The following is an 11,830-nucleotide window of genomic DNA, read 5'->3' as shown; positions in this document are numbered from 1 at the left end:
GAGGTTAGCTTTGCAGAGACCAGTCGCATTAGGAATGAGCATCGTTATGATAATCTTGGTTGAGTTTTTACAGTTTATGAAGCTTTCAGATCATCTGATTCTCACAGACATATTGTGAACTAAGCGACTCAGAATCGTGGCCCACAGTTTATAGATGAGAAAAGGGAGGTTCAGAAGAGGTTGAGTTATCCAAGTTACAGTGAAAGCAAGAGCAAATTAACATTTTTTGAGAACTTACTATGTGTTGAAGCACTATGCTAAGCCCTCTATAATTAGAATATACAATTTAATCCTCACCACATCCCCATGATGTGATACGTAACCATTATTATTACCTCCGTTTTACAGATGAGGAGACCAAGACCTAGAGAGGTCAAGTTGTTTGCCTCAAATTGCAAAATCAAGAAATGTAGAGCCAGGCTTCAAACCCAGGTGGTCTCTTTCAGAGCTCAGAGGATAAACCACTATGCTAATGAGTAGCATTAGGAGATTTCCAGTAGAGTACATTGTGTTATTTGTATTTGCTAACCAGGTCTTCAGACTCTTGGTTCAATTCTGCTACTTTATGCTGCCATTTTTTTTTTTTTTTGCGGTACGCGGGCCTTTCACTGTTGTGGCCTCTCCCGTTGCGGAGCACAGGCTCCGGATGCGCAGGCTCGGCGGCCATGGCTCACGGGCCCAGCCGCTCCGCGGCATGTGGGATCCTCCCGGACCGGAGCACGAACCCGTGTCCCCTGCATCGGCAGGCGGACTCTCAACCACTGCACCACCAGGGAAGCCCCTGCCCTTTTTTTTTTTTTAAAACCTGTTTGCAGTTTCACCTTAGCTTAGACTTTATCAGTGACCATAGTGATGTCATTGCATATGCCTGAGATTATATCAACCAAGTTCAGATAAAAATCCCTTCCTTACATTTACTAATTAAAAATAATTGTTGAATATATTTACTAATTTTATTTTTTAGAGGTGCTCATTGCTTAATAACCACAAGGAACATCTATTGAATACGTTGGGGAAAACTTGCACCTTTCTCTGACACTCTACAAAATATTCAGAAGCATAAAAAGAATCTAAGTCCGTGAAAATATGTGATTATATGAGTTCTTTTTAGTCCATTACCTCTTCAAAGAGATGACAATGAACAACAGTGATGGCACATTCTGTGTCCCCTACAGATCCAGCTCTCTCTCTATAGGTTCTCTTTGTAATTGAAAAGAGAACATGACAGTGTCATCATTTGTAGCTGATAAGAACAACAATTACAACAAAAAGTGCCCTGCCTAGAGTTCTAGATAGGCAAGTGATCCATCCAGTCAAGATTTTGGGCCTGTGCACAGAGCTGTGACCCAAGCTACACACCTGAGCCCTGGTCAGGAGGGCACTGAGCAGAGCCCAGCTTTTGAATATCACTGCATTTCAAAGCCACATTAGAAAGAATACTGGCTGCTATTTGGCTTTTTGTGTTATCTGTGCCTCTTCCCCTCTCCGTGATGGATAACTGAGGTTTTAATATACAGTAGTGACATTCTAGTAGATGAAGGAAGGGGGCAGTCCCCAAGGGCAATCTGAACTTCTGCTTCGTATATTTACTCTTGCTGTTTTCCTTCCTCCTCATTTGTAATTCAGGAGGCTCTCTGAGAAGAGAGAGACAGCAAGGCTTCTTAGATGGATCAAAGGACGACAAGCTGGGATACCGGGTTCTATGAAAAGGTCTGCTATTGAATTTGTTCTGCTACCTTTAGGCACATCATTTGTTCACGCTGTGCTTTGGTTTCTTCCTGTGCTTGCTAAGAGTAAATAACATGTACTTGAATATTTTGTGATGATTATGGAGTATTTTAAATGCGTGAGTGATTTATTTTTCCAGGCCGCCTGCTCAGGTCTAAAGTGAAAATCTGCTCCTTTGAGATGCTAGGCTTCGTGGTGGTCAACTGACCCCAAATCCTTTAGACGACAGCAGCCACCTAGTTGCTTCTTCTCAGCTCATCAGGCTTACTCTATAGTTGCCGGGCTTATCTTTTGGTCTCCTTTGTTTGCAGAAATGAAATATGTAATTTTATATGTTCATGCTGCTTTTACACTCCCCCACCCCACTCACCCCCTCTAAAAAGATGAAGGTTTTCTTTGGCACACAGCTGCTTTATCTGTGATGCTGATCCCAAGAGACAGTGGAGAGAGGTGACATGGCAAACAAACTGAATTATCTGAGCTCGTTTCTATAGTTCCTTTTTGATGATTTGGGTCAGGACCACTAGAGGTTTGAACTAGATTTAGTAAGGTGCAGGCTCTTTGGGGTTTGGCAGGAAGCAGTCAGGGAATATACTGGAAAGAGAACACAAAGTACCCTTCCCCTTTCCCCTCCCTGCCTGTTTGTTTGTTATAGCCTGTGTTACATTAGGCAACAAGATGCCCCTGTTAGCGAAAGGTGCCAAGCTGAGAGTCTTAGAAGCTAATAAAAATGTTTGTGGATAAGCAACGGTTTTGTTCCTCAGCAGTGGATCACCACGACACTATTAAATAACAGTCTCTGAAGTGCACTAATGGAGTTAACGGAAAGGTTTCTTTTGTTTTGAACTAAAATACAATGTATTACATTATTTCTAGTGAAGTTAAAAGCAGTTTCTAAACAAGCCTAGGAAGGTGTGAAGCTAGAGGACCCATGAAATATGTTACTCCTTAGTTGTAGCTTTGGTGGCAGCAGGAAGAACTTCAGACACAGGAACACAGTGTAACCTTTCAGTTGTGAAACGCTGCTAGGTCTTCCCGTTCTATAAATGATCAAAGAAACATTTGGGTAAATACTGCTCCCAAACCTTACTTGGCTTTAAGAGTGCTGGGTCCAACTTCCGTTTGTTAGTTCAAGGAAACAAGCAGCCAGGGACTCTAATTTGGGGTCTTCATTCTTGGAGAGGGTCATCAACACACCAAAACATTACTTGCAGGTGCCCCAGCTGCAGCAACTTCCAACAAAGGCAGAGCTTTCACCGATGCCTCTTAGAAACAGGGAGCCAGCAACCTGCCAGGCTTGGGGAACTGGGCGGGGAGGTGGGAAGGGGTTGGTGGTAACTTTTCCCCCCTAGATTCCTGTCCGCTTTGCAGCTCCTGTGAAGCAGGGTGGAGGTCCTTGGGGTGGGGGTCTGGCTGGTCGGCTCTAAATGTAAATAGGAAGCCACGCAGCTCAGCAAGTAACAGTTAAGAAATGGCAGTCTCCATCTCTGGCAAGGACTTGGTCCAAGTGTCCGAAGGTACGAAAGGGATGAGGGTCACCCCCGGGTCAATCTGCACAACCTGGTGAAAGTCCCAGAGGCAAAGACTAAGGCGAGGAAAGATCAGAAGAACCGCGGACACTACCTTGGAGGGACGGGGAGGCTTCAGGTACCGCCTTGGAAATTATTTCCCCTGGCCCAAAAGTCTTAAAATCGCTTCCGCCATGATAAGGAGCCGCGACCAAACAGGAGGCGGGGACGCGCGCCACGCGGATGCGCGCTCCCTTTGTCCCACCTCCTGGCCGGCCCGCTCATTGGGCGGAGGGAGCGCGCTTCCGAGAGAACGCGCCGCAGCCGTGCGTATGTGCTCCGGGTGGAAACTGGAGCCGACGGCGGTGGCGTTCCTGGGGTGGAGAGGACGGGGGAGGCGGGAAGGCTGCGCGCCGCCCGCTCCTCCCCACCCCCCGCCTCGGCCCTGAAGGGGCTGGATGGGCGAGTTGGGCGCGATGGCTCGATCCTGGGCGGCGGCGGCGGCGGCGGCGGCGGCGGCGGCTGGAGGCGGTGGCGCGTCCTCCTCCTTGCCCCGGCGCCGGCGGTGATCCGAGCGAGTGGCCGCGGCCCCCGATGAGACTGCTCGCGGGCTGGCTGTGTCTGAGCCTGGCGTCCGTGTGGCTGGCGCGGAGGATGTGGACCCTGCGGAGCCCGCTCACCCGCTCCCTGTACGTGAACATGACGAGCGGCCCCGGCGGGCCGGCAGCGGCCGCCGCGGGCGGCAGGAAGGAGAACCACCAGGTACTGGGCCGAACCCGGGCCCGGCGGGGCGGGGCCGTAGCGGCCGACCTTCCCGCGCTCAGCCTGGCTATTGTGCGGGGCGTCGCGGCGAGAGGCCCCCCCGGGCCTCGCCCCGCCGCCCCGGCCTCTCACAAAGTTTCCCCCCGTCTTCCCGGCCGGGCGCTCGGTCCCGGCCCGGCGACTCCTTTTGTTCCGCGGCGCGGGCGGAGGACGGCCTCCCCTATCCCTCCCCGGCCCCGGCGTGGGCGGCCCGGAGCCCCGCATTGTTCCTGGGTCCCCGGCGGTGATTGCAGGCGCTCGGCCACCTCGGCGTCCGCTCCCGGCGGCGGGACGGAGGAACTTTGGGGTCGGCGCGTGGCGACGGGGACCCATCTGACACCAGGGCCTGAGAGCTAGATGACCGGACCAAACCCGTTACCCCGGACAACCTTCATCAGCTCCGAGAATCACACCGAAAAGCCGGTGCCTCTTTTTGCCTGGTTGAATTTCAGAACGTACAAAAGGTCATAAAGGAATTTAACCGTGCTTCGTGAGCCATTTAACTCTCTGGGCTCGTTCCGGTGACATTTTCCCTAAGCACTTAAAAATGTGTTTGACAGGTCGTCACTCCCATCCTATCGAACCTTCCCCTGCTACTAAAAGAGAGATCGCCTTTAAACTTTGATTTTGGTACCTGACCGCAGAGATGTGATAATAAGAAAGATGATGCAAGCTTCTACTGGAAGGGTTATTAGAATTGGGCAGGAGTGAATTCTTTAAAAAGTTGTAGTTGTGCACTGCGAACGATGGCGGTGTGGCTCGGTGGGTAGTCTTTTCATTAGCTTAGTTTTGTGCCACTTAAATATGTACATTTGTAGAATTAAGAGTGAGATATTTCATATTTGACCGTAATGTAGTTGGCGGTTAACATGACGTTTATTGCAAGGAGGCTTTTGAACTCTGCCAGAGTGTTCGTTTATAATAGCTAGCATTTATAGTACATTTTGCCTTCCCAGAGAGCAGTAGCTAATTACTTCCCATCTTGTGTCTCATAATTTTCATAGTTTTCTCATTTTCCTATGTTATTTTTCTTGTTATGCCAGGTGTTCAGAGTTTACACCGAAGTTGATTTCATGTGTTCTAATGAAACTAAAGAATTACCTAAGGAGATAAAGCTGTTCATTCAGAGAAGTAGTATTTAGTTTTTATTTCAAAAATATTTATAGTGGCTTTTTTCTATTTTTAAAGGAAATCATAAATTTCTATAAAAATTTTTAAAATTTATAATCCCACAGCTATTGTACTTTGTTAGCTAATCACTCCTATGATATTGTTAGGAGTGCACATAAAGTTAGTAGGTGATCTTCACTTGTAAAACCACATTGTTTGCTACGGATTGATCAGTCATTTTTAGAGTTGTACTGTAGTGATAATGTAGTTCCCAAAATGTCATATATCCGTAAGGAACGTGGATAATGGTGTAAAACAATGAATAGAAATGTCATTTTTAACAGTTGGTAGAAATAAGTTTCGGGTAGGATAAAAAGGAGGCTTATTTCCATTGACATGGAATTATGGTAGAGTCTCTCGGCTGTAGGTGTTTATTACAACACTTGTGATTACCTCTACTGCAGTACACTTGATGTTTTCAGTGCTCATAAAAGAAATAGACATATTATAAAACTGAAAAACTGTTTAAGTAACTTGATTTTTATGGGGCCTAGGTAGAATTATAGCTGTAGACATAGCCTCAGAATATGTCCTAACAAGATATCTCTGAATGTCTTCTAATTGTGTACCTTTATCAAGTTGAATCTGCCAGGTTCTAAGGAAAAGTAATACCTCATTTACTTCATTAGGCTTCTGAGATACTAAAGTATGTGTGTACATGTGTACCTGTGTGTGTTCTAACCAGTTGCACCTGACAGCTTGGCAGCTAATTTCTCTGAAGACTAATCTGGTGGTTTCTGAATATTAGGTGGGCAGGGGGAGATTGGCTCTTTTCCTTAGAACAATCAATCCAGACATTATTTTGAGTTGATACATTCACATTATGAAAATATTGTCCATGAATAAAGATTAAAATGGACAAAAGAAACATGTATAGAAGCCACAGTGAAATAGGAGACTGTTCTCTCTGCAACGTGGCTGAGTTGATGATTTGTTATCTGCTTTCTATTCCAGGATCCTGGGTTTGCCTTATAAACTTAGTTGCTTGTGAAGTAACTTAACCCTAAACACATTTCCTCCCTTCAAATTAATAGTTCATACTGGGTCTTCTGGTGTTCATTTGGGTATGTGGCTTCCATAGCCAGCCACATCTGGTTCTTTTGCAGTTGCTTGAAAGTGGGGTTATGGATTTGATTGAACCATACTTAGCACAAGTTTTCCTTATGGTTATTTTGATTGAGAAGTTATGGTGGTAGATTCTGTGTTTAAGAGAGACTTTGGGCAATGTTTGTTCTTTAAAAATAGCTATTTAGTTACTATAGCCTTGAGAGGCAAGGCTCCTTTGAGCTAAAGCAGCTCTAAAACTATAGTCGTAGCACCATTTAAATAACTCGGTTTGGTGTGCTAGCTTCAAAACTGGGATGTATGTTTCACTTTGGGAAATCGAGAAGCAAGGGAGGGCTTCTCTCAGAGCAGGGATGGATATGGCTTGCATGCCAAATTGGGCTCACTGACTTTTTTGTACCGACTGTGAAGTAAGAGTAGTTTTATACTTTTAAATGGTTGCAAAAAATATATAATCTTTTGTAATATGTGAAAATCTTCTTACATGAAATTCAAATTTCAGTATCCACAAATAAAGTTGTGTTAAAACAGAGCCACCAAATTTGTTTACCTATCATCTGTGACAGCTTCCAGATACAATAGCACAGTTGCATGGTTGCTCCTTTATGACCTGCGAGCCTAGAATATTTACTGTCTGGCCCTTTACAGAAAAAAGAGTTTCCTCCAGAGAAAATTTCCAGCTTCCTTAATCAGCAGCACATTCTTTTTTTTTAAGCAGCACATTCTTAATCACAGATTGCAAGGTGGGTAGTTTGACTCACTGGGAAGAAATTGAAGCAGACAGTGAGAAACTAGATATGTGACTTTTCAATATTGGCTGACCCGGAACTTACAAAGAAGATTACAACAACAAAAACTTTGGATCTCGTCTTTTTGAGGCATTGCACCTAGTACTTAAAGTTAATGCAACTATTAAAGAGCTATCGAAACTCTTAAAGGACTCTTAGGCCCCACTAACTAGGTTCTTGATAATAACAGTTATTCAGCAGCTTCTCAATTGGTGGAGTGAATAAAGAATTTTTATCGAACTCCCTGGAACCAGGCCAGGACTATTTCTGCAGGTGACATACTGCAAGGTTTTTTTTAAAAGGACAGGTAACATTATCTGGAGTTAATAAGGTGTAACTTAAAATTGCAAATATGTGTATAGCTGACATTTTATTTTTTTACCTTCTTGTATAAACTTGAACTGTGCTTTGCCATAAGCAGTGGTGGATTTAAGATAGAATTGAAATGATTTGGAGTTTTTTCCAAATGGAACAACACTTGGACATCAAAGGTTATGCTAAAGGACAGATTCTGTCTGCTGCTCCCCACTCCCCAGTTACGTTATGGAGGTGGACCCAAGTCAGGCATGAGTTATCAGTGCTCAGAGGGGTCAGTCAGCTAGCCAGACACACACTGATGGATAGGTTCGTGTCCTCCTCTGAACTGCCTTTGAAAGTCTGGAGGCCTTTGCAGCCAAATACCAAAGAGATTTTGAAAAGGGTTTCTTTCCTTCCTTATAACCTGTGTTGAAACCCTAAACAAGTGTTTGCTTCAGTTTTACAGAACATGGGGATGCCCTGTTCTTCTGGATATACCAGAGGCCTTTATGTTCCCCTCTGAAGGTGCCCTAGGGGACCCTGGTACTTTCAGTAAAAGAGGTTTTTAGACCCTCTGAAGCGTTGTTAAAATCGTAGGGTTGTAAAATACAAACAGTGAGTGAGTATTTGAAATAAAGATTGCCAGTAATTTATTCATTAAATCAGAGCTGAAGCAATTTAATCTAATCTGTATAAGTTGTTTCCCTCCATGGACGTGAAGGTGCCTTGTTACTCTGCACTTTGAAATCTCGCATAAAGAGGTTGTTGGTTTAGGTTTGTGTGATTTGTAGAAAAAGAATGAATGATTTGAGTATCTCCTCCTAAGCTGTACTTATACACAAGGTGTCAATGATTAAATGTCTGGACTGACATGATTGCATTGTAGAACTGAGAATGTGATTTTTGAATCGTTAGCTGTCAAGGTCAATGTTGTCAGGCTTGGTCTTACCACCTGCTGCAGTAGAAAAGATTCTGCTGGACCCCGTCAGGGGAGCCTTTCTGGTTGTTTTTAGTGGTACTGAATATCTCAGGTCTTTGCTTACTCATTTCTTTTGAGAATGGCTGGGTGCCCAGACCTACAGTGTGGTTTTTGGGCATTCCCTTGAACTTCAGTTCTTTGACTGGCTTTTGTGGACCTTGGACAGGAAGGGAAAGAAAATCAAGTTATTGTGCTTCTATTAAGTGTCAGGTACTTTAAATATATTATCCTCTCTAATCCTCATGACAACTCTTGGATGTGGTATATCCCCATTTTACAGACAGGAGATTGAGGCTGAGCAATGAAACTTGCCCAAGAGCACAGTTAATAGATGGCAGAGTTGGATTTTGAAACCCCGCTCTGTCTGGTTTCAAGGCCCAGGCTTTTCCCACTGTTTCCTGGTGTCTCTCCTAGGAATCCTTGTTGTCTGAGGGGCTGTGAAAGTAGACTGCCTTCTTAATGGCAGATTGTCCCCATTCTAGTGGACGTCTGTGTAGACATTGAAATTATGTAGCTGTGTGCAAAAACCAAGTCGTTCTTGCAGTTTGTGAGTTAGATAAAGATGGGACAAGTGCTTGAAGTTCTGGCTTTCATCCAGTTTGTGCATGCTTAGGTCAAGTTTAACATTGAAAAAAAAAAATCTTACCTGTGGTGTCTTTCTTGTGACACCAGCCAATTCTCTGACACTAACTAGGTGTTCTACAATTCTCTTCTGTTTGACACTACCCGGAGTTAACAGCCCAGAGACTTAAGGGCTCCTTCCTGCAAGACTGCCCTCACTTCACATGCCAGCTACAAGTTGAGTGTCCACCGTCTACCCATGCTTCTGTCCGACGTGTTTATAAACTCTGTGGTTTCCACAACCCCTATCAGGTTAGATAGCTTGCTGGAATGACTCACAGAGCTTAGGAAAACACTTTACTTCTGCTTATGGTTTATTATAGAGGATACAACTCAGACACAGCCAAGTGGAACGGATGCATAGGGCAAGGAATTAGGGGGTTGGAGAGGGTGGCACAGAGCCTCCGTGCCCTGTCCAGGTAAGCCACCCTCCCAGCATATCAATGTGTTCAGCCACCTGGAAGCACCCAGAACCCTGTCTTTTAGGAGTTTTATGGAAGTTTCATTACCAAGTCATGACTGATGAAATCTTTGGCCTTTGGTGGCTGAACTCCATCTCTAGCTTCTCTCCCCTCCCTGGATGGTAGTGGTGGGGCTGAAAGTTCCCCCCTGCCCTCCTGGTCATCTCATGAGCGTACAAAAGGTGTTTTATCACTCCTGAGTTTCTCTAAGGTTTTTAGGAGCTCTGTGCTGGAAACTGGCGATAAAGACCAAATATTTATTTTTTATTAAAATCAGGAAGTTGGTTTTTTAAAATAACTTTCTAATTGTAATTTTACTAATGTGCTCAAGTCTTTTGTATTTTGGAAGAAAAGACTTTTATATCACATACCACGTGTTTGACTAGTTGAGGAACTCAAAAAAATAATTTCAGAAAAATTTTTAACTGTATCCCTCAGTCTGATAAGCAGATATAATTTTATAGGAAAATTGCATTTCTACTTTAAAGGAATGATTCATCAGACAAGGTTATATAAAGATGAGGAGATTTCCATGGCCTTAATGAAATCTTTAAGACATGACTTAACACTTCATTATGTTGATAAGCTGATACTGTGTCCTGTCTGCCTGATTTGGCTATTGTTTGGCTAATTTTTAGTATATCTACAGTCTCGTTGCTGGTAGGGAGAACATTGCTATTTACTGTATCCTCTCTCAGAAGACGTTATGTTTAGTTATCACATCCTATTTCACACTTGGCATCAGCAGATGACTGCATGGCATAACCCTGGCTTGATTAGACTTTGTTATTTCAAAGAATTCCTTACTTATTTCCACTGAACAAAATTCAAGCAAACTTTAAAGGGAGATGCTGGCTCATAAGATGCTTTTTCAGACGCTGTGGTCTCCAGCTGAGGAGTACAGCCCTACAATAGGGCTGGCACACAGTCCTTCCAATGTGAACCTTTAACGGGCAAGATACTTTGTTCTTGCCTGTGCACATTTGCCTCTGTAGTCTTTGAGTAGCACACGTTCAAAGGACTCACCTGCTTGAACATGTGCAGAAGCCTACAGCCAGGCCACTTAGTGAGAGCTCATTACAGCTTTTCACTTAAGCTGGGTTGTCTGGAGAGAGGTAACTCCAGGGGGACTGCCACATGGTTGCATGGGCTCCTGCACTGACTTTCTGTCAACATCTCAAGGGCAAGGTGACTACGTATTTAAGGCCTGAAGGTCCTGGCCAAGATCATGATGACATTACTTGTTTCTCTGGGTTTCTGATTTTTTCCCTCCTCTGGAATGTAAGTTCCTGGAGGCCAGTGAGTCCATCTTTAATTTTCCCTAGACCACTTTTGAGCTGGGATGGTTAGGAAATGCTAATGAAATTTTCTGGGTAAGCTCATTTAGGGGTTCTTAAGCAGTGGTGATTTTGTACCTTCAGGGACACTTGGCAATGTCTGGGACATTTTGGGTTGTCATGACTGGAGGGTGCTACTGGCATCTGATGGGTACTGGCTAAGGATGCTGCTAAACATCCTACAGTGCACAAGGCAGCCCCCATAACAAGGATTGTCCAGCTCCAAATGTCAATAGTGCTGAGGTTGAGAAACCCTGGTCTAGTGTAATTTAGTTGCTATCTAGATCAGATTATCTTTAGACACACTTAGTCAGTCTAACTGGGCAGAATAGTTCTGCTTTCTCAGACAGATACACTGGGTAGACTGAAGCAAAGAGAAGCTTCTTTGAAAGAAACTCATAAAAAAACCACATGCACCTAGAACAGGAGCTTGAATCAGCTGGGAGTGCTCAGAAACCCCAGGCTTCCTATTTATTCAGGAGCTATAAGGTGGGAAATGAAATGTGAAGTGCTTTGCCAGGTGCCTGGTACAAGGTAGGCACTCAGTGTGTTCCTTCATTGCTTGCTCTGCTAATGCAGTTTTGTGGTGGGTAGGTAGCTTAACCACTATTTACAGTATTGGGTTTAAGCAAGGCCTTGCAAAAACCTTGAAGTTTTAGAAATTGATGAAACCCAGTGACACCTGTCTCCATGGTTATCCTTGTGTTCTCTCCAGGATTTTACTAGAAACTCTAAATGTTATCTGTTAGACTGCCTGTGATTTTTAACAATAATTGTTAAACAGATGAACATTTATTGTTCATCTGTATCTGTGCCAGTCACTGAAGTCAGTCATTGTCCCTGACCTTTTATGGAGCTTTCTGTCTACCTGGGAAGATAGACACTGGACATGCAATTATATACAGGTATTCAGTTCAGTGGTTATAAATGTTACTGAGGAGACTTGGGAGATGTGAGCAAGTATTAGAACAGGGGATCCATCCTAGTCTGGAAGTTCAAGGGAAACTTACTTGAAGAAATACTTAGGCTTAGGTCAGTTGGGGTGGTGGGAAACGTAGGAGACAGCAAATACCAT

At 44.2% G+C, this 11,830-nt stretch overlaps 1 protein-coding gene across 2 annotated transcripts in view; it reads left to right on the top strand.

Moving 5' to 3' along the window:
- Positions 1–3,479: 3,479 nt before the first annotated feature.
- Positions 3,480–11,830, top strand: part of METTL9 (methyltransferase 9, His-X-His N1(pi)-histidine) — a 43,047-nt gene continuing 34,696 nt past the window's right edge. Inside the window, exon 1 of one of the 2 annotated variants that reach the window (XM_060078012.1) lies at positions 3,480–3,998. In XM_060078012.1, the coding sequence (XP_059933995.1) occupies positions 3,480–3,998 (519 nt within the window). The remainder of the gene's footprint in view (positions 3,999–11,830) is intronic. The other variant, XM_060078013.1, reaches the window with a different exon arrangement.

This window comes from Mesoplodon densirostris, chromosome 16 (genome assembly GCF_025265405.1).
Source record: "Mesoplodon densirostris isolate mMesDen1 chromosome 16, mMesDen1 primary haplotype, whole genome shotgun sequence".
NCBI lineage: Eukaryota > Metazoa > Chordata > Mammalia > Artiodactyla > Ziphiidae > Mesoplodon > Mesoplodon densirostris.
Note: the sequence above shows the minus strand (reverse complement) of the source record. Positions and strands in the feature narration are given on the sequence as shown.